The sequence below is a fragment of the Palaemon carinicauda genome, chromosome 5 (genome assembly GCF_036898095.1).
Source record: "Palaemon carinicauda isolate YSFRI2023 chromosome 5, ASM3689809v2, whole genome shotgun sequence".
Classification (NCBI taxonomy): domain Eukaryota; kingdom Metazoa; phylum Arthropoda; class Malacostraca; order Decapoda; family Palaemonidae; genus Palaemon; species Palaemon carinicauda.
In genome coordinates, this window is record NC_090729.1 from 192,532,139 (window position 1) to 192,558,620 (window position 26,482).

Consider the following 26,482-nt stretch of genomic DNA (forward strand, 5'->3'; position numbering starts at 1 on the left):
AGAGAGAGAGAGAGAGAGAGAGAGAGAGAGAGAGAGAGAGAGAGAGTACTTGATATATCACGTTTCGTATTATCACTGCCCTGTATATTACTATACTCTCTGTTTGTTGTTGAATGTACAGAATCCGATCATCCCTTTCCTGTACCCATCAAAATAGTACAAGAAAGCCAAAACACAAAAATAGAAATAAAAGTCATAATGTAGCCTACTTACCTTCAGCACTTGAACAGTGAAACATCTCTGAAGCTAGAATAATCAATCAATCAATCAATCAATCAATCACTTACCCTTGTCTATCGTTGTCCGTGATGGCCTCTGCCGACAGCTCTGCAACATTGCAATCGGTCATGTTGAAAGACTTGACTCCATGTAGGTTGAAACCGTCCACTAAGACTCGGGCGAAGGTGACCCCACTGAGGTTGACCTCTGAACCTCCTTCGTATCCTGATTTGCTCCAGGTTGTCACTCTACTGTCTTTGATGGTCAGGGTTCCCAATGGAGGGAGTTGGAAAGCCCACTGTTGGCGAGGTGGAATGATATCGTTACAACAACAACAACAACAACAACAAAAACCTCTTCCAACTATTACTATATAATGTATATACCATACATAAATCTAATCGAATTTGATATTTATCTATATTGTTCCCTTAAATAACAGATTTGATTTAGAGAAATTAATTTCTTATCTGAAATATTTTGAAATTGACAATCCAGCTTTAAATCGCATATTTACATATGTTATGGATAATTGCATTCAGTAACTTCAGTAATTAATCAGAGAAAAATGTAAAATCAACTTTTGATAACAGACTTACGTTTTGTACAGTAGATATATTAGTATTCCGGATCTCAATGCTGACGTCATCGCCATCTGTAAATCCAGAAATTGCCTTCGGCTCCACAATCGCAATATCGCAACCTTCAATCTGAACGTCCATCTTCTCAGCGTTCACGAGCCACCCTCTGGGTAATCCACTTAGCTTGCTGGCAATGATAGATAGGAAATTAATCTATGGAGGAATTGTTTTGCTTATTATTATTATTATTATTATTATTATTATTATTATTATTATTACTTGTTAAGTTACAACCCTAGTTGGAAAAGCAGGATGCTATAAGCCAAAGGGCTCCAACAGGGAAAATAGCCCAGTGAAGAAAGGAAACTAGGAAAAATAAAATATTCTAAGAGCAATAACATTAAAATAAATTTGTTTCAACACAAAATACTTACCGAGAACTACTTTCTTGGAGTCACTTGTGATTCCCTCAATCTCGACCAAGGTTTTTCCCGCCGTTACCCCCCTTACTCCGCTCTACATAGGCTTACCCCCGCCGCCAGAGAATGTGCCCTGAGGGCAGGATTAGGGCAGGTCACTGCTTCTCTGGGTCAGCGTCCTCATTAAGTTCCTTGGTCGTGAGCAGTACACAGCTCACTCTCGTCTCTCTCGATCCTTTGGCGCGTTTGTGTTCCACGTGTTTCCAGCGTGGGGACTTGTGTTTTTGCGTAGTGCGTTATTCGCAAGTGTTACAGTGCGTTCTCCCTGTGTACATCCCCAGTGTACGTATAGCTCACTAGTGTTGTGCCATTCGTGTGCGAATGATGGAGCATGTGCGCCGTTGCCCTGGGCCTAGAGCCGGAAAGTCGTGTGGGGCTTTCCTCTCAAAGCCAGAGGTAGACCCTCACTCCCTTTGTTCCACGTGTAGGGGGAAAGTTTGCTCCTCCGCGGACACGTGTCCGGAGTGCGTAAGTTGGGATGATATCCAGTGGGTATGCTACGGTACCAAAAAGAAGAAATCTTCTAAGCGTTCCCCCAGGAAGATTAGTGTCATTTCTTTGTTACCGTCGGCCAGTGATCGGTCCGACGAAGCCTCGGCTTCTCCGTCTCCTTCGCAGAGGAGAGGGCAAGAAGCCTCCAGTGTTGTAGAAAGTCAAGGCGTTCTTCCCAGGGAATCCAGTGCGAGGGAAGAACCAAGGGCGGGCCCCTCTAGGGCTAACGAAGGGTCCGGTAGTGCTTCGGGTGAGTCAGGCCTTGTGGTGGGGGGCCACGCGTCCTCTGAAGACCCCGTATGGGGCAGTGTTGTTGTTTCAGAGTCTCCTCCGCCCTCGTGGGCCGGTGCGTCGGGCTCTCCCCCGCCAGGGGACAGCCAAACTAGAGTTCGCCGCCCGAGTAGCGATGCCTTCGGGTGGAAGTTGCCAAAGACGCCAGGGAGGTCACCGCTAAGAATGGACGTGACCCTGGACCCCTGGCCCCCTGGCATGGATAGATTAGACTCTGTGCCGACGATCTCCACGGCGGTTCCCGAGGACTTCCTCCAGCATTCGATCTCGGACGCCCGGCGGCGAGGAAATTCCCCCGCGGATCACGCTAGCAGCCGTTACGCGAGGAACGTGGCGCCGTCGGACTCGTCAGAGGTAGACTCATCCTCCGAGGAAGAAGTCAGGGGGAAACGACGCAGGAGAAGGGAGCTGTCCGAGAGCGAACATTCCCGCTCTAAGTCAAGGTCGCGGCCTAGCAAGAAGCGCTCCCGCTCCCATTCCCGTAAGTATAGGAGAAATGTCTCTCCCGGGGGCGCCTGGGTCTACGTACCTTCAGGAGAGTCCAAGAGGCTCCATTCACCAGACCCTCGTTCCAGTGAACGTGCGTCTAGGCTGCCGCTCTCTACGCACAGCCTAGAACCGCGCGACCTGGCACGCAGGAAAGACCTCTCACAGAAGCATAAGTCCTCGAGGCCTCCGGTTCACCCCGCCCAGCGGGGGGAAACGAGCTTCTTTGCAGGCAGCCTGACCGAACCAGCCCAGCTGGTGCGGTCATCGAGTAAGAAGGAACGGTTCCCGTTGTCGGGTCAGCCCACCGGGACCGTGACTTCCGCTTCCAGAGCCTTCGGGCAACCGAGGGCCCTCCCTGAGCCGGTGGTACCCACCTTGCAGCGAGATCCACCCTCTTACAGAGCTCCCTACGGTTACAGGTCGGCCCCCCTGGACCCAAGGGCGGGACGACCGGTCTGCCGAACCAGCAACCCGGCGCCCCCACTCCAGGCCGAGGCCTCGGCTGACGGAGGAGAAGCTCCCCCGTCGGAGGACTCCGCATACAGAAGAGTGGTGGGCCTCATCAGGAGGCACCATGGGATTACAGAACCCTCGGCGCCTAAGGGGGATTCCTGGAGATCAAGCCTCCTGAGAATTACCCATCACGCCACCCTTCCAAAGTCCTCCCTGGCCCTTCCTCTTGCCCCAGACCTAGTACTAGGACAAGAGTACACAGACAACTTGGTGGCCAGCAATACGGAAGCCCCCAAGTCCCAGAGTGCCTCGAAACTGCTCCAGGGCCTCAAAGCACAAGGGAAAGTATACATTCCAGAAGGGCGGCGCCCAGGCCCCTGTACAGTGGACCCGGCCTTGGACATCCTAGGACAAGGCAGCTCAGACGAAAGGGCCTCGTCAGCCCCGGTTTCCTTCTCTTTAGGCCAAGTCTTCCTCCTGAAAGGCATCGACCTGGGGACCCCGAGACACATAGCGATGCTGATTAGGAGTTTCGAGCAATCCTGCCCCCCTCAAGCTAGGAGAGTGCCCAGGTGGGACCTAGCCAAGGTCTTGAAGATGCTAAGTCTTCCTCCCTTTGAACCCCTGAAAGATATCGGGGACAAAGACCTCACCCTCAAGACCGTCTTCTTGCTAGCCTTAGCTTCGGCTAAGAGAGTGGGCGAGATCCATGGTCTGTCTTACGACGTTTCGCACTCCAAAGGGTGGAAAGAAGTGTCCTTCAGGTTCGTGCCCTCCTTTGTGGCGAAGACTCAGAACCCAGCAGTCTGGGACCCGAGGTTTGAAGGTTTCTCAATTCTGGCCATTCCCAAGACGGGCATTACGGAAGACTTGAAGTTATGCCCAGTACGGACGCTCAGAAAATACCTGGAAAGGACAGCTCATCTCCGACCAGGTATCAGAAACCTCTTCGTTTCCACAGGTGTTAATAGGAAACAAGTTTCCAAGAACACCATTTCCTTCTGGCTGAGACAAGTCATCGCTAGAACCTATGAAGAGGATAGAATGGCAGTGCCAGGCACTCCCCGCCCCCATGACATCAGGGGTCTGAGCACCTCCTTGGCCTTTGAGAGAAACATGGCGGTGGGGCAGATCCTGCAGGCAGGCACTTGGTCGCACCAGTTGACCTTTACTGCCCACTACCTCAAGGATTATTCAAGAAAATCCTTGGACGGGTTCTCCATTGGGACAGTCATTGCCGCCCTCCAAGCTGTGTAGAGGTAGGCCAGAAGCTGTCCCCAACGGTGAACAAATTCTTCGCGACTACATCAGGAGAAAATCGCCAGAAGATATTTTAAGAGGTGAGTCTTAGATAATAGCGTAAGGTTCCGCAGTTACCCTCACTCCGCACTCTGATAGGCCCCGCATTCCATAGCCCTCTAGGCAATATGTGCCGAGTCAAGTGTCAGAATAGCACTCCCGCCTCCTAAAGTATAAGTGTCCAAGAAAGTAGTTCTCGGTAAGTATTTTGTGTTGGAACAAATCAAAAATTTTAAATAATTTTTATTTTTCCTAACATACTTACCGAGAACTACTTTCGGGTAATGGCCCTCCCTTCCGTCCCCGAGTGCCATCCTTCCATTGCCAAGTTGGGCTAAGCGACGAACTTAATGAGGACGCTGACCCAGAGAAGCAGTGACCTGCCCTAATCCTGCCCTCAGGGCGCATTCTCTGGCGGCGGGGGTAAGCCTATGTAAAGCGGAGTAAGGGGGGTAACGGCGGGAAAAACCTTGGTCGAGATTGAGGGAATCACAAGTGACTCCAAGAAAGTAGTTCTCGGTAAGTATGTTAGGAAAAATAAAAATTATTTAAAATTTTTGATATTTCCAATATAAACTATAAAAACTAACAAAACAAGAGGAATAGAAATTAGATAGAATAGTGTGCCCAAGTGTACCCTCAAGCAAGAGAACTCTAACCTAAGAGACAGTGGAAGACCATGGTATAGAGGCTATGGCACTACCCTAGACTAGAGAACAATGGTTTGATTTTGGAGTGTCCTTCTAGAAGAGCTGCCTACCTTAGCTAAAGAATCTCTTCTACCCTAACCAAGAGGAAAATAGCCACTGAACAATAATTACAGTGCAGTAGTTAACCCCTTGGGTGAAGAAGAATTACTGTTATTTATCAAGCTAAGCTGCAATCCTGATTTAAAAAGATATGATAAGACCGAAAAAGGTAAGCTATACCATATGGGCTGAAAAGGTTATACAGTATTTGGAAAAAATAGGAACCCTGTCCTGTATGTGTGTTTTTGGCAATGATAGAACGGAAATTACAATCTATGGAGGAATTGTTTTGCTTATTATAACTGATATTTATCAAGCTAAGCTGTAATTCTGATTTGATAAACATACCAATAGATATGCCATTTGAAAAACATACCAATAGATATGCCATTTGAAAAACATACCAATAGATATGACATTTGAAAAACATACCAATAGATATAAGACCCCAAAAAGCTATCCCTTATGGACATGAAGGGTTATGTTTGAAAAAAAATTAGGAACCCTGTCCTGTATGTGCGTTTTCTTGCGCATGAAAGATTATTAAAAAAGAAAGTTAATGCTCTTAAAGTGTATGAGAGTATTAGAGAGATTAATATTGACTTAATATTTTGTATTTCACTGGGATACGCGTACCCACAACAGAGACAGATCAAGTGTTCTTTGTGTAACAATGGCATGAATTAAACTTATAAAATTAAGCAAAACTGTCGAAAGGAAATCATTCTAGTGTACTGACCTGTCTTTGAAAGAGACGGAGAGTCGTGGCACTCTTCTTTGCTCTTTGGTAAGCATTCCAAAGCGAACGTAAGGGCACTGGTTCAGGACGAACTCCAGGTGATCTGACCGACGGGCCAATTGCATAACTGCCAGAGGGAAGACCTGACGAAAATAGATTATTATTATTATTATTATTATTATTGTTATTACTACTACTACTACTACTACCACTACTACTACTACAACCCTAGTAGTGAAGCATATTATAAGCCCAAGGGTTCCAACTGGAAAAAATAGCCCAGTGAGAATAGAAAATAAGTAAACAGGTAGAATAGTGTGCCCGAATGTACCCTCAAGCAAGAGAACTATAATTCAAGACAGTGTGAGAAATAGTACAGAAGCTATGGCACTACCCAAGACTAGAGAACAATGGTTTGATTTTTGGAGTGTCCTTGTTTTAGAAGAGTTGCTTGCAATAGATAAAAAGTCTCTCTTCTACCCTTACCAAGAGGAAAGTAGCCACTGGTTGGGAAATAATTACAGTGCAGTAGTTAACCCCTTGAGTGAAAAATAATTTTGAGCTTTTATCATTCGGTTATGTAAATAAATCGTATTTGAAAGATGTACAGTTGGACATGGGTGTTCCTGGCACACCTCGCTCTTGAGTCGTATTTGAAAGATGTACAGTTGGACAGGGTAATCCTGGCACACCCCGCTCTCAAGTACATTGTGTTACACCCTTACTGCGTGGTAATTAATCAAACCGATAGTGTAGGGAGAGATGTATTAGGTGGTGAGTAGGGGTATGCACAAGAACTCGCCGCCCAGTAAGGGTGTGACGGGGTGCGTTTCTACTGATCAAGGTGTGCCATGAATTCCTGTGTTCAATTGTACTTCCGTAATTGTTTTCGAACTCTTAAGTAGCATTAAATTTTTTATTATAGAAATTAATAATAATGAATTTATTGAAATGATTAGAATTAGTATTATTGAAATTATTAGAATTAGTATTATTGAAATGTTTAGAATGATTAAAATTGAAATGATTAGAATTAGTATTATTGAAATAATGATAATCATTATGATTGAACTGATTAGAATTATTGATATTGAAATGATTGGAATTATTATTATTGAAATTTTCAGATTAAAACAATATTTTTGAAAAGATTAGAAAAAGTATCATTGAAATGATTAGAATTATATTATTATTGAAACGATTAAAATTAATATTAAAAATATTAATAGAACAAATTCTCTCTTCGTTCTATAATGACGTCACACCAAAACATCGTCGAACATCTTCATTACCTCCTTGTTGATGTTGCATCCGGTGATGTGAATGGAGGAATGATTAACCTTGTAGTCGTCATTCATCGGAACGGCGGTGCATTTGTGATGGCTCACTTCTTCCAAGGCTTCCCAAACGTCCTGTGGGAATAATAATATCAATTCTCTAATATCGCAAGAGGGTCTGCCCCTCTTTTATTCTTCTTCTGTGCTTCTCTTTCTCCCTATTTCCTTTAATCTTTACCATCCCGAGTGCCTGCCTTTGAGCTATAAAGTGGATTGTATCCAGGGGTATTATTATTATTATTATTATTATTATAGATTGGTGTGCGATCTCATTTATGGCGTGATCTCAGAAATCATTCTTTTGCTTTCGTGTGCGGTCTCAATATTTTCAATAAGGAAAAAAAAAAAAATTCAATAGGCAAAAAAATCCTGTAGGGGGATTTGCAAGATCGAGATAGATTTTTATTATAGATTAATGGGTGCCGTTTTTGGTGTGCCATCTCAATTATGGCGTGATCTCAGAAATAATTTTTTTGCTTTGGTATGCGGTCTCAATATTTTTGATATGTTAAAAAAAAATATAGAAAATCTAATGGTTCTTGCTTCGCCGTGCGCTCGCTTCACTCGCAAATATATATATATATATATATATATATATATATATATATATATATATATTATATATTATATATATTTACATATATATATATATATATATATATGTATATATATATATATATATATGTATATATATATGTAAATATATATATATATATATATATATATATATATATATATATATATATATACATATATATATATATATATATATATATGTATATATATATATGTAAATATATATATATATATATATATATATACATATATATATATATATATATATATATATATATATATATACAGGGTTGCCCACTATCACCACACCTCTTCAACCTATACTTGGAATGGGTAATGAGAATGGCACTTGGAGATTATGAGGGTGGCATAGATATAGGAGGGACAAAAATATCTAATATGAGGTATGCAGATGACATAGTGCTTTTAGCAGAAACTAAGGAGGAACTTCAGAGTGTTGAGAATGGTGGAGGAGCAGTGCAGTAGGTATGAATTAGTGATAAATAGAGAGAAAACCAAAAGTATGAAAATTGGACGCCAGAGAGAGGCCTTAGAAATACAGCTATCAGAGGGAGAAGTGGAACAAGTCAATGAGTTTAAATATTTAGGAGTGTTTTTCACAGCAGATGGAAAGATGGAAAGAGCAATTCAAGACCGAATCTCAAGTGGCCAGAAATCATTTGGAAGGCTAAGAAGAATCTGGAAAGATAGAAATATATCCCTTAGGTTGAAAATTAGGCTATTAAGAGCAATAGTAATCCCCACAGTGATATACGGTGCTGAATGCTGGATACTGAAGAAGAGAGAAGAGAAAAAGTTATTAGCCTTTGAAATGAAATGCCTGAGAAGAATCTGTGGTGTAAGATGGGAGGACAGAATTACGAACGAGAGAGTGAGAGAAATGGCTGGTGTTGAGGACACAATTCTGATTAGAGTGGAAGATATTCAGTGGAGATGGTTTGGGCATGTACAGAGGATGGAACAGGACAGATGGCCAAAGATAGTGCTTCATGGTCAAGTGGCCGGAAATAGACCGAGAGGACGACCAAGAGATACATGGGTGAAAACCTTCAAGAAAGCAAATGGAGGTGAGACACTTCAGCAGCTGGCACAGATGGCATTGGATAGGAGTCTCTGGAGAGAATGGCGATATCAGATGCAGGACCCAACCCGGAGAATTCCGGACGGGATTTAGTGAGTGAGTGTGATATATATATATATATATATATATATATATATATATATATATATATATATAAATATATATATATATATATATATATATGTAAATATACATACATATATATATATATATATTTTATATGTAAATATATATATATATATATATATATATATATATATATATATATATATATATATATATATATATATATATATGTATGTATATATATATATAGATAAATAAAAACATCATGCTTCGTATGTACTGGCAAGCGGTAATGTTGAGCTGTTTTGCAAGCTAACATCAATGATTGATTATTACTTCTTAGATAATTATTCCAGGTATATAATATATATATATATATATATATATATATATATATATATATATATATATATATATATATATATATATATATATACATACATATATATACATATTTTGTTTTAAAGAAAAATCTAATGGTTCTTGCTTCGCCGTGGATTGAAATGAGATCGCATACCAAAGCACTCTAAGGCCCAAGAGATATTTTTCTTTCTTTATGCAATAGGTGCATAGAATAATCTTGTTACTTTAAATAGGAAAGTACACTTACATTTATCTTACCTATTGTCATTATGGAAATGAGTGACATAAATGTCTGTTAAAGCTACTGTTAAAATATCTTCACTTGTTAGATAATTCATTAAAAAGATCTTTTATTTCATACTATATGGCCCGAGATATATATTTCTTTATACAAAACTTACAGAAAATATTAATTTATATAGGAAAGGACGTTGTGTCATAAATGAAAGGCAAGAAGCAAATGCTTTCCATTGATTTAAAAAAAAAAAAACATTAACAAACATTTTTTATAATTACTATTTTTCCCATTCAAATATTTGCTTGTTTTTCACCCTCGTAAACTGACTTCTTTTTTATCATTTTTAATTTTGTTTTAAATTGTAATTTTTTATAATTTATTATTATTCACATTATCAACATGCAAAAAAAAAAAAAAAAATAGCAAACATTTTTTATAATTACTATTATTCCCATTCAAACATTTGCTTGTTTTTCACCCTCGTAAACTGACTTCTTTATTTAAATTTTTTATCTTTTTTTTAAATTGAAATAATTTTAAAAAATTTATTGTTCACATTATCAACATTCAACCAAAAAAACTAAAAAAACATTAAAAAAACATTTTTTATAATTACTATTTTTCCTATTCAAACATTTGCTTGTTTATCACTCTCGTAAACTGCTTTCTTTTTTTAAACTTTAATTTTTAATTATTTTTAATTGTATTATTTTTATAATTTATTATTCACATTATCAACATAAAAAAAAACGAAAAAACATTAACAAACATATTTATAATTACTATTTTTCCCATTCAGACATTTGCTTGTATTTCACCCTCGTAAAGTGCCTTCTTTTTATAACTTTAATTTTTAATTATTTTGAAATTGTATATTTTTTACAATTCATTATCATTCACATCATCACTATTAAAAACCTCGGCGTCAATGCCCTTAGATGCCAGGATGCCTGAAAACTTTTAAATCAATCAATCAATCAATCAATATTAAACCAACCTCCGGTTCGTCGCTTTCGCAAAAGCAAGAGATGTTCAGATTAACAAATCGCTGTCCATCGAGATCCTCCCAGTTCGTTTTCAGACGACAGTTCCTGATCGCTTTCTGGCAGTATTTCAAGGGTTCTTCCTCTTCCCTTGGGGCTGTCATCGCAACCGTGAGTGAGACGGCTAGCATTGCTAACAGCAGCTGGAAAGCTTGTCGTTTCGATGCTGGAAACTGAGGGTGAAAGGAAAAATTTAATAAATATTTTAATATATATATTTATGGTATTTGTTTATAATTTTATGTTATATTTTGAAACTGAGGATGAAGGAATAACTAATAGATTATATATATATATATATATATATATATATATATATATATATATATATATATATATATATATATATATATGGTATTTGTTTATAATTTTAGGTTATATTTTGAAATTAAAGATGAAGGAATAACTAATAAATTATATATATATATATATATATATATATATATATATATATATATATGGTATTTGTTTATAATTTTAGGTTATATTTTGAAACTGAATATGAAGGAATAACTAATAAATTATATATATATATATATATATATATATATATATATATATATATATATATGGTATTTGTTTATAATTCTAGGTTATATTTTGAAACTGAGGATGTAGTAATAACTAATAAATTATATATACATATATATATATGTGTGTGTGTGTATATATATACATATATATATATATATATATATATATATATATATATATACATATATATATATATATACACACACATATATATATATATATATATATATATACATATATATATATATATATATATATATACTGTATATATATATATATATATATATATATATATATACTGTATATATATATATATATATATATATATATATAATACACACATGGTATTTGTTTACACTTTTAGGTTGTATTTTGAAACTGAGGATGAAGTAATAACTAATAAATTTTATATGTATATATATGGCATATTTTTATTTTTTTTTTATTTTAGGTTGTATTTTGTTGGGTATTTTTAGTAAGGATATATTTTTTTTTTTTAAATCTTTCGGTCGTATGTTTTTATGTTTTAGGTCGAATTTTTTCTGTTTTTTTCTTAATGTCGTATTTTTCCGTTTAAGTCATATTTTTTCAGTGTTCTTTCCTACGGTCGTATTTTTCATTGTTAGGTCATATTTTTTCATGATTTTTTTCTTACGTTCGTATTTTATTTTCACTTTTATGTAATTTTTTTTCAGTTTTTCTTCAATCGTAATTTTTTATTTTTTTAGGTAATTTTCTGTTCCGTTTCTTTATTTTGACTGTTCATTACTTCTTATATCGTTCATTTATTTCCTTATTTCCTTTCCTCACTGGGTTATTTTTTCTTTTTTGGAGCCCTTGTGCTTATAGCATCTTGCTTTTCCAACTAGGGCTGTAGCTTAGCTAGTAATAATGATAATAATAAATTCCACCAGGTTTTTCTATAGGGTATAATGTTTAAATGTATTTTTTCCTTTACATGTTTTTTAAAGTTAGTTTTATGTTCGTCCTAATTTTTAGCAGTTTTTTTTCCTTTATGTTGAATTAAGAAAAAAAAATTTCTTTATCATGATTTTTTTTTTTTCAGTGGGTTTTTCTTTGTCAAATTTTTGCAGTGCCTTTTTTATGCAGTATTTGTTTTCGTTTAAAATGCTGGAGGAGAATTTCTTAGAGATAGAAGGACGCTGAATTTAGAGAATTTTATTACAGAAAAAACTGTGAATGAATTTCCAATTGCAACTTCTCGTTTTATCAGAGACTTTAATTTTATTTGAAAATAACTGTAATTGTCTCTTATTATTCCCACACTACTGTACGCGACCAGTAGAAAATGACGGCTATATATTTAGATAGATATGCAGCTTACGCACACACATTCAACCCTTCTCACCCCTCTCCTTTTCCTAACTACATCCGGCTGGCTAGGTTATTCGTTCGAGAGTGTGGTTTCCGCATTATTCACTGCTCTTGAGTAGTTCCATAGTCTCTGTATAATATCCTTCCACTGTCTTGGGTTAGAGTTCTTAAGTGAGAGTGCACTCGGGCACATTATTCTATCTGTTTCCTTGTTTCCTTTCCTCACTGGGCTATTTTCCTTGTTGGAGCCCTTATGGGGCTCATAACATCCTGCTTTTCCAAATAAAAGTCTCTCCCTCAAACTCGTTAGTTCCTTTGGTCTCTGCAACCTCACCATCCTTGTAAGCTAAAGATGGGGGGTTTCGGGGCAGCCTATAAGTCTACCTGCTGAGTCCTCAACAGCCATTGCCTGGCTGTGGCCATTCTTATCCCTAGCTTGGGTGGAGAGGGGCTTGGGCGCTTATGGTCAGTCTCTAGGACATTGTCCTGCTTGATAGGGCAATGTCACTCTCTCTTGCCTCTGCCATTCATGAGTGGCCTTTAAACCTAAGCCTTTAATATTAAATACAATATGTGATCATTGCCATAAAGTGGCTTTAGAAAATAGGAAGCTCAGGAAAGGGGATGATGACCATGTGGGTTAATTTTATAAAGCAGACGACACCTTTCCTTTAGAGGATGTGACCATACGAAGGAATATGATGAAGGATGACGTTATGCTCCCGCTTTTTGTAAGAAATGTCTATGACAGATTAAGTGACCTTTACCTAACTAAAGAGTAAAATTGTACGAGAATGAGTATTTTCAGGGGAAGTGTCAACTTCAACCTAAATTGATATTTAAAATGCTAGAAAACTATGGTATTTAAAATGCTAGAAAATGGTATTTAAATTGCTAGAAAAATAGTATTTAAAATGCTAAAAAACTATGATGAAACTCTGATATTTAAGATGCTAGAAAATTATGGCATTAAAAATGCTAGAAAACTATAGTATTTAGAATGCTAGAAAACTATGGCAATAACAATGTTAGAAAACTATGGTATTTAAAATGCTATGCTAGAAAAAAATGGTATTTAAAATGCTAGAAAACTATGGTATTTCAAATGCTAGAAAACTATGGCATTTATAAATGATGCTATCAGACGCTACGTAAATATAAAGATTAAAGATATCTAATATCTAAAAAATTAATATCAGAGATGCAAGCGGCAATGTTTCTTCATATCAATCCTGTGTCTTATATATCTCCATTGTTGTTTCTTTTCTTCCATCTTTTATTTCCAACTTTTTTTTTTTAATTCAATTCTATGGTTTTAATCTAGATGCAATTTGGTGTTGAATAGACTTAAGACACCAGCGCTAGACTATTCAGCCCAAATTCATAAATGCAATCTACTATTTCAACATCTCATTCGCCAATTTGTCTGAATTATGTATTTCCCTAAGTAATAAAGAGCAACCCGTTAGGCTTTATATAAAATTAAATTTCTTTCTGGTCACGCTCAGGTGTAGGAGGAGAGGAGTAGTCATACCCTGGTGATAGGGGATACCCCGTGAGGTACACTTCGGAAAGCACAATCTCCCACAAATTGCCAAACCAGCGGGTTGTAGTTAGGAAAGGGTGGAGGGGGTGGGAAGGGTCGAATCTGTGTGTGTTGCATATTTATTTAGAATTTAGATATTTAGACGTTACTTTTTTACGGCTTGGTACACTTATTATTATTATTATTATTATTATAACTTGCTAAGCTACAACCCTAGTTGGAAAAGCAGGATGCTATAACCCCAGGGGCCCCAACAGGGAAAATAGCCCAGTGAGGAAAGAAAACAAGGAAAAATGAAATATATTAAGAACAGTAAGAGCATTTAGAATAAATATATCCTATATAATAAAAACTTGAAAAAATAGGAAGAGAAATTAGAGAGAATAGTGTGCCCGAGTGTACCCTCAAGCAAGAGAACTCGAACCCAAGACAGTGGAAGACCATAATACAGAGGCTATTTCCTACCATTTTCTTCTTGCACCAGAGTCATCCCTTTACCTCGAGGCCACACGATATGGTTACAAAGGATGTGTAATTATTCTAGGAATTACAAATTCTTGCTTAATGATTACCTCGAAATTCATGCAATGGAAATCCTGGAGGGTGCAGACACTTTTTGATATTCTAATTAACTTTACTTACTTTTCTTTACTCTAGTTTCATTCCAGCTGTGACCAAGTTGTGGAATGATCTTCCTAATCGGGTAGTTGAATCAGTAGAACTTCAAAAAGTTGAAACTCGGACCAAATGTTTTCATGTTGAACAGTCTTATATAAGTCCTTTTATAGTTATATATATATATATATATATATATATATATATATATATATATATATATATATATATATATATATATGTATATCAAACATCTGTTTTAATGTTAATGTTTTTAAAATATTTTATTTTGATTTTCATTACTTCTTTTATCGTTTATTTATTTCTTTATTTCCTTTCCTCGCTGGGCTATTTTTCCCTGTTGGAGTCCTGGGGCTTATAGCATCTTGCTTTTCCTACCAGGGTTGTAGCTTAGCTAAAAATAATAATAATAATAATAATAATAATAATAATAATAATAATAATAATACGGGCTGCTAATCTGGTCCTGTACAGCAGGGGAACCCTACTCTCTACATGACCTCCACGGTAGTTTAACGATGTTCATTTGGGAGTATTTAACATTTCACAATGCATATTGTTCACTAACTGTTTGATCATCACTGTCAAAACATACCCAGAATAAAGTCTTCAGGTTCCTCTTGAAAGCCTTAATATTTGAATGTCTCGTGGGACCCTATTGTATATTCTCGGGCCGCATGTTTGAAGGCTATAGTGCCTACAGTAGACATGTATTTAGGTTTTAATAGTTTGAAACTGTTTGTAGGATATATCAGTAATAGAAATACAGAAATGAACATTTTATAGAAAACAATTCTCTAGAAAAAACATTAAAAAAAATGCCATGTCAAAAAAAAAAAAAAAAACACTTTTAATATCAAAAGGTAAGGGAAAAACTTGGGAAGAGATATTTGATGAAAAAACTCTAGATAGGAAAAAAGTTAGAAAAAAACAATATTAAACAAAAAATACTTTGCTGTTACATTTATGCATCTGTTTTTATTCCCGATTTCATAACTATTTATTATTTAATGTAACCAAAGGCGATTTTTTGACGGGTCCTCTAAAGGTTTTTTTCTTTTCCTGTGACTTGACGTGATACTTCTCTCTCTCTCTCTCTCTCTCTCTCTCTCTCTCTCTCTCTCTCTCTCTCTCTCTCTCTCTCTCTCTCTCTCTCTCTCTCTCTCCATAGTGAGCTTGTGTAACCACAGTATATCCTACACTGAATCACTGTATAACTAGTGGTTTTCTTTATCAAATCCACATACTGTTCAAGTTGTCAGTAATGTGCAAAAATATATCCCAAGTCAGTTGTGATGTAAGCAATAAAGAACAAGTGTCTGTATATATATATATATATATATATATATATATATATATATATATATATATAAATATGTATATATATTTATATATATATACATATATTTATATTTATATATATATATGTATATATTTATATATATATATATATATATATATATATATATATATATATATATATATTCTTTGTCTGCATCTTTTCCTTCTTTTATGTGGGGTCGATGTTTCTGGCAAGCGGTCTCCATTTACCTGTCCCACACTTATATAAATTTCCCGTCATGTTAATCGGCATTGCCGAACGTATGCCCACTCGGTTTTTCCTCGCCCCTCAGATAGGGATGGGAAGGAGTAGTCATACCCTAGTGAGAGAGGTTACCCTGAGAGGTACACTCGGAAACTACAACCTCCTGCAAATTGCCGTAACTGTCGTGTTGTAGTTAGGAAAGGGAGAGGGGATAGGAAGGGTTGAATCTGTGTGTGGGAAAACCTATATAAATATTTAGTCGTCATTTTGACGGGTCGCGTACACTAGTTAATGAGAATTAATGTCATTGTTTAAGAACAATTAAATACTGGTTGAATGGGGTTGTATGTGTTTTTTTTTCTCCAGGACATGACACAATCATAGAATACTAGGAAGGGATGTGTAGTGAGAAACAACACCGAAATTAACTCATTAACTTAAACAGGAGGTGTGAAAGAGAGTTTAGCGTAATTAAAAGAAATCCATGAGAATTTAATTATCAATGAAATTAGACTCAGAAAGCTGTTACAGTTCTCCAAATATTTTCTCTTATAGAATTTCAACGGTGAAGTTAAATTCTTCAATATAAATTGACTTTGTAATATAACACTCATACGGAGTCATACACGTAGAGGCCCCTTTTACACTGTAATGAAGAAAACGGAAAATGTGAAAGTTGAAATTTGTATAGTATACGCACTTATATACGCACAAATGTATTATATCAATGATATAAAGTACACGCAGACACAGTCTCTTACTGTATCCATGTTACTGTACTTTCTACAAAGGATTTTCTCTGGAACAATTATCTGTATCATCATAAAAAAAACAACACAATTCAAAGCCCTGTTGGAGCACCTGGGCTTATGTCATTTCGCTTTTCCAACTAGGGTTGTAGCTTAGCAAGTAATAATGATAATAATAACTCGAAAAACTAAATCATTGCACGAAAGTGTCCCCTGTTGCCAACTAAATTCATCACCTCATGGTTATTTGTCCCAACAAGCATTTGGAAAAATCCCCTCAGTATAAAAGCCGACTGACCTCTAGTGGTGTATGAATGGATAGAAAATTTGCTTAAAGGCATTGGCCAACACCGACCAATATCCAATGGTGTATGAATGGATAGGAAATTTTCTTAAGAGTATTTGGACAAATCCCTACGTTGGCCAACACCGACTGACATCCAGTGGTGTATGAATGCGAAATGGATAGAAAATTTGCATAAGAGCATTTAGAAAAATCCCTACATTGGCCAACATCTACCGACATCCAGTGGTGTATGAATGGATAGAAAATTTGCACAAGAGCATTTTGAAAATTCCCTACGTTGGCCAACACCTACCGACATCCAGTGGTGTATGAATGGATAAAAAATCTGCCTAAGAGCATTTTAAAAAATCCCTACATTGGCCAACATCTACTGACATCCATTGGTGTATGAATGGATAGAAAATTTACCTACGTTGGCCAACACTTACCGACCTCCAGTGGTGTATGAATGGATAGAAAATTTGCACTGGAGCATTTTGAAAAATCCCTACGTTGGCCAACACCTACCGACATCCAGTGGTGTGTGAATGGATAAAAAATCTGCATAAGTGTACACACTCCAGTACTCACCATTGCTATCACTTCTGGATGGAGGAGGTACAGACGACTACAGGCACCTCAAGAGGATGAGATAGACTAGATTTAGAGAGAGAGAGAGAGACTTCTTGTGGCTTTCTTCTTCTTGAACAATGAGTAATATCCTTTCAGAGAAACTTTCGAACGGATATGGGTATATCCCACGCGAGTCGTGCCTTTCAAATTTAGGATAGGTAGATTCAGGTTCCTTTTTTCTCTTTAAGGAATTTTTGGTTTTGTGGAATTAACGTGGTATGTGGAATTATTATTATTATTATTGGTGTTGTTGTTGTTGTTGCTGTTGTTGTTATTATTATCCAAGCTACAACCCTAGTTGGAAAAGCAAGATTATTATTATTATTATTATTATTATTATTATTATTATCCAAGCTACAACCCTAGTTGGAAAAGCAAGATGCTATAAGCCCAGGGGCTCCAACAGGGAAAAATAGCCCAGTGAGGAGAGGAAATAAGGAAATAAATAAATGAAGAGAACAAATTAACAATAAATCATTCTAAAATAAATAAATTATGGAATTAACGTGCTATGTGAAATTATTATTATTATTATTATTATTATTATTATTATTATTATTATTATTGTTATTACTAGCTAAGCTACAACCATAGTTGTAAAAGCAGGATGCTATAAGCTCCAACATGGAAAAATAGCCCAGTGAGGACAGGAAACAAGGAAATAATTAAACTACAAGAGAAGTAATGAACAATTGAAATAAAGTAATACATGAATTGACATGTCTGAGGCCTTTTTCCTGGAGTGGACTAGAATCAGCTGCATTTGTTGTGAGTAATTGTAAACATTATATCAGGTAGTAGTTATTGTTATTTATTGTGTTGTTTACATATGCTCAGTGCAAAATTGGAAAAGGATGCTTAATATCCCTTCCTGAGAGAGAGAGAGAGAGAGAGAGAGAGAGAGAGAGAGAGAGAGAGAGAGAGGAGAGAGAGAGAGAGAGAGAGAGAGAGATTATTTAATAAATTTATTACGCCCAAAGACGTCAAACAAAGTTACATATTGGCAATTACATACAGTACATCAGAAATCAACATAAAAAGAAAAATTACAGCATTGAATCATCAGTGTATCAGTTACAATAATAACATATATGAGTTTGTATTCCATTATCACAACAACTGCAACAGACAGTTTAGCAGCCACCAAAGTGTGGATGACGAGTCCAAATTACGTCTAGGTGGTCATCTTTGAGTAACTATTGACAGGTTTGAAATAAATTTTTGTCCTTGAGGTAACAGATTCCTGACAGTAGGGCAATGAAGGCAATAGTGTTTAAGGTTATTGGCATTAGCAAGGTTACACAGTTTACATGAGGTGTAGTGTGGTATATCTAGTGTCTGTCCAACCTGCCACACAGGACGATATCCCAGCCTTATCCTGGCACTTACGATTATTTAATAAAAGAGAGAGAGAGAGAGAGAGAGAGAGAGAGAGAGAGAGAGAGAGAGAGAGAGAGAGAGAGAGAGAGAGAGAGAGAGAGAGAGAGAAAGTTCATCTTAGAAAGCTTCCGGGGAATAGCATACCTTTATTTGGAAACTTCAGGGAGCTAGTTGTTGCTAGAATAACTTTAAAAATAGTAACAAGAGGAAATGGAGTTAGTATATTTGTATTAACAAGCAAAAGTCAACAATTTTTAAGGCCAGAGTTCGAAGGCCTTGCTAAAGCCTATGTTTTCAAAACAATGGTGTTAGTTTTGTGATCTGGCGCTAGACAACCGAATGCAAAACTTGACAAAAGTTTCCTGATCGCTGATTGGTTGGACAAGATAATTCTAACCAATCAGCGACCAGGAAATTTTTCAGAGCTAAAAGGGCACCGTTGCGAGTCTGTGCAAATATGACTCGCTAAAAGAAATGGACTGTAGTTGTCACAAATAACAGACAGGTCAGATAATCAAATGAGTCAAGCCATTTTGTAAATGAATGTGTGCCCCAGATAATCATTATGATTTTTGATATTGTAAAATTTTCTGCGTGTGCATATTTTATTTATAGTTTCGAAGGAGGTTTGAGTATTTACATATAGGTAGTAGGTTGGCCAGGGCACCAGCCATCCGTTGAGATACCACCGCTAGAGAGTTATTGGGTCCTTTGACTAGCCAGACAGTACTACATTGGATTCTTCTCTCTGGTTATGACTCATTTTCCATTTGCCTACATGTACACCGAATAGTTTCTGTCCCCATACACTTGACAACAATTACCAGTCAATTCTTCTTTGCTCAATTGGTTAACTACTGCACTGTAATTGTTCAGTGGCTACTTTCCTTTTGGTAAGGGTAGAAGAAAAATCTTCTAAATTACATTTTATATCGTCTAAATCCCTTAAAACTATCATAATTATAGAATTCAGAGGGAAATATCCTCTTAGTAAGGGTAGAAGAGACTCTTTAGCTATGGTAAGCCGTTGGGGAATGTTGTTTATATATCAAATGTCTGTTTTAATGGTTTTAATGTTTTTGAAATATTTAATTTATAGTTTTTTATTACTTGTATCGTTTATTTATTTCCTTATTTCCTTTCCTCACTGGGCTATTTTTCTTGTTGGAGTCCTTGGGCCTATAGCATCTTGCTTTTCCAACCAGGGTTGTAGCTTATCTAATATTAATAATAATAATAATAATAATAATAACCATTGTTCTCTAGTCTTGGGTAGTGCCATAGCCTCTGAATCATGGTCTTCCACTGTTGGGTTAGAGGTCTCTTGCTTGAGGGTACACTCAGGCACGCTATTCTATCTTGTTTCTCTTCCTCTAGTTTTATGAGGTTTTTATAGTTTATATATGATAAATCTAATTTAAATTGTTAATGATCTAAAAATATTTTATTTTAATTGTTATTTCTTCTCTTGTAGTTAGTTTATTTCTTTGTTTCCTTTCCTCACTGGGCTATTTTGGCCTGTTGGAGCCCTTGGGCCTTATAGTATCATGCTTTTCCAACTAGGGTTGTAGCTTAACTAATAATAATAATAATAATAATAATAATAATAATAATAATAATAATAATAATAATAATAATAATAATAATAAAAAGTGGGACCTCACTCGGAAATTCTGTTACCTCGCAAAACTTTCTTTTGATTGTGAAATAATTGCAGTATAATTTATTATGTTTTTTCGGGTAGTATTCACTAGGTACAGTACAATATGTAATATTTTTTTTCAAGGTAGATTATAATCATATTTTATATTCACTTCATATTTGGAAATTTTATAGATGTAAAATATATGTTATTAACACGAATAAAAGAATAAAATCATTAGGTTAATAGTTATTTCTAAAACCAATTCTCGATTTATGTTCACAGTACCTCGTGCTAAAAACATGAACATTATTTTGCACATGTCGCCTTCTCAGGAAAGTAGGATAAACAATTGGCTAGCATATAATCTTGACTTCTAGAATAATGCACAGTTGTGACTGGGATGCATTAGTTAGGCCTACCTCATGTAGCCTTGTTATCACTGCATGTTACAAAACTCAAAACAGGGTTGAATGTGTAGGGCTTGCTAGCAGGGATTGATACAAAATCATGAGCACAAAAACACGTTTAATGTCTTGACGGAATATTTATTGACGAAAGAGAATGGAGACGTAGAAAAGTCCTTCTGCAGTTGTGCCCAAGGAATTTACAGAGAATCTGCGAAGTTCCATTTTCAATATACTATGTAAGGCTCACTGAAAATGGCACCCAGAAGGGTTGGCCCGTGGGAAAGGGCAGTGATAAATAGGTAATTTCTATACCATTTAAAGGTTTAAATGCAGATTCATGGGAGATTGTTTTAGAAACTAACCATATATTATGATCTGCGCCTGATCTCCCCTCTCCATCAAACAAGGGCCAGGGAGGGACCTGAGTCAGGGCCAGTCTAGAGAAAAGTAACATTTTTTATTATTATTATTATTATTATTATTATTATTATTATTATTATTATTATTATTATTATTATCTAAGCTACATGCCTAGTTGGAAAAGCATGAAGCTATAAGCCCAAGGGCTATAACAAGGAAAAATAGCTCAGTGAGGAAAGGAAACAAGGAAATAAATAAACTACACGAGAAGTAATATCAGTCAAAATAAAATATTTCAAGATCATTCACAACCTTAAATTAGATCTATCATATAAACCATAAAAAAATTCATAAAAACAAGAGGAAGAGAATTAAGATAGAATAGCGTTCCCAGTTGTACCCTCAAGCAAGAGAACTTAACCCAAGAAAGTGGAAGACCATGGTACAGAGGCTATGGCACTACCCAAGGTTAGAGAACAATGGTTTGATTTTGGAGTGTCCTTCTCCTAGAAGAGCTGCTTACCATAGCTAAAGTCTCTTCTACCTTACCAATAGGAAAGTAGCCACTGAACTAGTCATAATGAAGAGAAATCGCTATATTGGATGTTCACGTTATTAAATTGATAAAGTGTACATGAACTTTGAGTTATTTTTATGAAACCCAAAAATTAGTGTTTGCGATAGAGGTAGATGAAAAAATTACCCATAAGTAATATCTTTATTTACAAGTTTACTACTAAGCTAGGCAGTGATTACAGAAGATACAAGATTCTATACATAATACACATTCAACAGAACTGATACACAATATGTCTCAGGTCTCTCATATCATACAAATTGTATATTAGAAAAAGGAAATACTTCGTCCCTATCCAAATATGAGTAAATTGTTAAAAAAAAAAAAAAAAAAAAAATTGAGAAATGACTAGCATACCTTATTATTTACCCAAATGTTATATTTAGTTCTCACTGCGTACTGATTATTTTTACTGGCAGAGGTAAGGGACAGTGACAGTACCTTAGCTGGCAGGACAATGCCCCAGAGACTGAATATATATATATATATATATATATATATATATATATATATATATATATATATATATATATATATATATATATATATATAGGTAGACCGATAGCCTTCCCCAAACTCCTCCCCCCCACCTCCATTCTTAGCTCACAAGGATGGTGAGGTTGCAGACTACCGGAAGCTATCGAGCTTGAGCGGGACTCGAACGCCGGCCCGATTGTTGCGTGAGGTTTTGCATATGCAAATATGATATGACATTCTTGATTTAAACATATTTGATTTACCAGAATAAAAATATTGTCTTTCTATTTATAACTCTGCTTCCAAGGTACTTTATGTTGGGTTTCATCAGAAAGTTATTTATAATTTTTTTTAGAAAATTATTTCTAAAAATTTTTGTAGGAAATGATTTCTAAAATTGTCTAAAATTTATAGAAATTATTTTTAAAATTTCGTAGAAAAAATGTTTCTAAATTTTTTTTAGAAAATTATATCTTGATTTTGCAGAAAATTATATTTTACATTTTGTAGAAAATTATTTCTAAAATTTTGTAGAAAATTCGTTGTAAGATTTTGTTCAAATTTTATTTCTAATTTTTTTTTTAGAAAATTTATTTCTAAAATTTTTTATTCTTAATTTTATTTGTCTATACCTTTTTTTTCCAGTGCTGAAGCCTTGATAGTCCCCCACATTGATATATCAGAATACTATATACAAATACTAGGAATTATTAAAGCTTATGCCCCAAATAGTGTATAAGGCTTGCTTTCTCCGACAGCAATAATCATTATCCCATCTGTCAGAAAATACCTTACTTTTCCATCTTCAATAACCTAGTTATCATTTGGAACTCGTGAGGTCTGTCACCTAAGATCCATTTTAACGCTTGTGGTGGCCAATGTGGTAACGTCCCTGACTGCTGAACGCCAGAAAGGGATCCGAGTCCCGCTCAAACTGGTCAGTTTCTTTGGTCGCTAATCCATATATTTTAATACATCAATATCTGGAGTCTCTTACCGACCTCGGGATCAGTGTCCCAAGGCGAAATCACTTAAAGATAATAGCATCTGACCGGCTAGGAATCGAACCTGCTACAATCTCACCATCCTTGTGAGCTAAGGATGGCGTGTTTGGGAGAGCCTATAGGTCCATCTACAGAGTCATCAGCAGCCATTGCCTGGCGCTCCTTGATCCTTACTCGGGTGGAGAGGGGGTTTGAGCACTGATCATACGTATAAATGGTTAGTCTCTAGGGCACTGTCCTGCTCAATTGGGCAATGTCATTGTCCCTTGCCTCTGCCATTCAATTTAAACCTTTAAAGTTGTTTCACAGAGCATTGACACCCACATTTTGAAGTTTCTTATCCCATGTCTAGCACTAGAATTCATTTCCTTTGATGTAAATCTGCGGAATCTTCACTCCAGAACCATAGATGTTGATTTAAAAATCTAAAGCTTAAGGATTTCTGTACTACTACTGTACAAAGCACCATGCCTCTGGCAGAGTTTCTCTTATTTTCTTCTGATCTATTTTATATGTTAATCTTTAAATTTACTCTTCTTCTTTTAGGCCTTTACATCATGTTCTTTTTGAATGCACGAATACATACAAATTATTCATTCGCAGAATGAAAGTAGTTGAATATTCTGCCAAGACATTTTACCATATATTTCGACGTCTTTCTAAAACATGAGTTCATAATGTTCCTAGTTGAAATATTTGGACATAAATTCACAGAACTTCATTTCTACTGCTATTTTCATGCATGTTACCATTGTTCTTCAATTCCTTGCTGGTAACAATAATATCGTGGAACTCATTTTTTAGAAAGACTGTTTGTCTACTTTTTTTTCTTAAAATACATTTTTCAAGTATTTCACCTTGGTAAGATGGCAAATAAAATTCAGTAGTTTGTTATTTTCGAAAGTTTGTTAAATAATTTTCGAAGTTTTCCTGCGGGCTAAAACAATGGGTAATTCTTGTACTCTGGTTTAGCAGAATATGTTTCTTACAAAATAGGGACAGTGAACTGAGAACTAATCTGGAAATTGTAAACTGAAATCCAGGCAGAACTCTACCTCGTCTTCAACATTATCAATTTGTTTGTATATCTGTTAATATTATGGTCTATCATTCTTGGGTAATTCAAGAAATGGAATGTGGATATAATAACTTTTAACTTGAGGTGAAGGATTTGTACAAATTATATTCTTTATATTTTGTGGGGAATTAAGATTTAATAAGAGTTTCATAATCTCATGATCTGAAGTTCAAGTGAACACAGTCTCTTGTGTTCATTGTTAAGAACAATGCTTCCATTAATACATTTCCTTTCCTAGTAAGGAACTTCCATCCATACACCAGAGTTTCCATTGAGGTCCTTTTCAATGGATCATACATTTTAAAGCTATTTAATGTTTGGTTATATAAAAATAGTTCTATTCATCTCTTCAGATAGTTAAGACATACATTTTTTTTTGTGAAATTAAAACATAATCTTAAGATCCTGCTAAGAGTAAGAACACCATAGACAGGAAAATTTAAGCACAATTTTTTACAAGGGTCTGAAGAAATAGTTTGTACGATAAAACCAAAGTGCAAGATGACTTCTGTCTTGGCTTATTGTATCAAATATTCCTATTGATTGAACTCGGTGCCTTAAGATTTAAATCGTAGCACAATGGTCAATTTGAAGTGGGTTGAATAGGCTGGTCCTTTCCCTCATCTCAAGGAGAAACGACGACTAGTGATGTTCATGCGAGTTACTCCAATCTCTCGGAGTATCGGTGAAAAGGTTTCCCTGAAAGTAAGAGAATTGTTTAATGTTTTTATAAAAAAATTACAATATCACCTCCTCCTTATTTGAATGTACAAAACAGAGCCGCTAGATTAATAAAATGACTACACAATAGGGAAAGAGTTACCCCTGCACTAATTAAATTACACTGGCTGCCGGTAAAGGCGAGAATTGAATACAAGCTACTCTTACTAACGTTTAAGATACTGAACCAAAATGAACCAAAATATCTAAAAGAATGCCTGAAAAAAACTAGAACTAGAAACAAATGTTAACATAAGACACATGGGTGACAAACATAGGCTATCTGAACCAAGAACAAATAGTAAATTTGGTGAAAGGGCTTTTAGCTACTGTGCGCCTAGACATTATAATAAACTGCCAACTGAAACGAAGGACCTAAAGGGAGCAATTGAATTTAAGAAGAAACTAAAGACATTACTTTTCACAAGATCATATGATTTGGAAGATGCTACAATCAAAGAATTGTATAAGTTATAATGAAAATGTTTCGTTAGATGATTGATATGGACCCGCCCGAGTAGTAGTTCACTCGATTTCAGTGGAGGGTTGGATTTAAACCCAAAACAAGTAAAGTAAAGTATTATGTGGACTACAGTATTACCTCCTTCTTTGAATGTATTATGTGGACTACAGTATTACCTCCTTCTTTGAATGTATTATGTGGACTACAGTATTACCTCCTTCTTTGAATGTATTATGTGGACTACAGTATTACCTCCTTCTTTGAATGTATTATGTGGACTGCAATATCACCTTAGAATGTATTAAGGGGACTATAAAATCAGTCTTCTTTGAATGTATTATAAGGACTACAATATCACCTCCTTTATTTAATTTATTATGGGGACTACAATATCACCTCCATCTTCTTTGAATGTATTATTAGGACTACAATATCATCTCCATCTTCTATGAATGACTTACGGGGACTAGGAACAAGTATTTGAGATTGTAAAGCAAATAATCTTAAATGATCACTTATTAGGAAACCTAGAAGTAATTAAGCAAGGCTTGCCTTAGATCTTACAAATTAAGAACTAAGAATCATTTGAG

The 26,482-nt window shown here is 35.8% G+C and overlaps 2 protein-coding genes across 2 annotated transcripts in view; both read right to left on the bottom strand.

The window, feature by feature from the left end:
- The window catches only part of LOC137641302 (uncharacterized), a 33,445-nt gene extending 15,597 nt beyond the window's left edge, over positions 1-17,848 (bottom strand). The window contains exons 1-7 of the mRNA XM_068373730.1: positions 17,740-17,848; positions 10,471-10,689; positions 7,084-7,203; positions 5,792-5,934; positions 819-987; positions 288-517; positions 97-139 (exon numbers count right to left, since the gene is read on the bottom strand). Coding sequence (XP_068229831.1) covers positions 97-139; positions 288-517; positions 819-987; positions 5,792-5,934; positions 7,084-7,203; positions 10,471-10,689; positions 17,740-17,742 — 927 coding nt within the window. The 5' untranslated portion in view covers positions 17,743-17,848. The remainder of the gene's footprint in view (positions 1-96; positions 140-287; positions 518-818; positions 988-5,791; positions 5,935-7,083; positions 7,204-10,470; positions 10,690-17,739) is intronic.
- Positions 17,849-24,489: 6,641 nt separating this feature from the next.
- LOC137641694 (serine-rich adhesin for platelets-like) overlaps positions 24,490-26,482 on the bottom strand; it is a 289,845-nt gene continuing 287,852 nt past the window's right edge. The window contains exon 7 of the mRNA XM_068374499.1: positions 24,490-25,408. Coding sequence (XP_068230600.1) covers positions 25,330-25,408 — 79 coding nt within the window. The 3' untranslated portion in view covers positions 24,490-25,329. The remainder of the gene's footprint in view (positions 25,409-26,482) is intronic.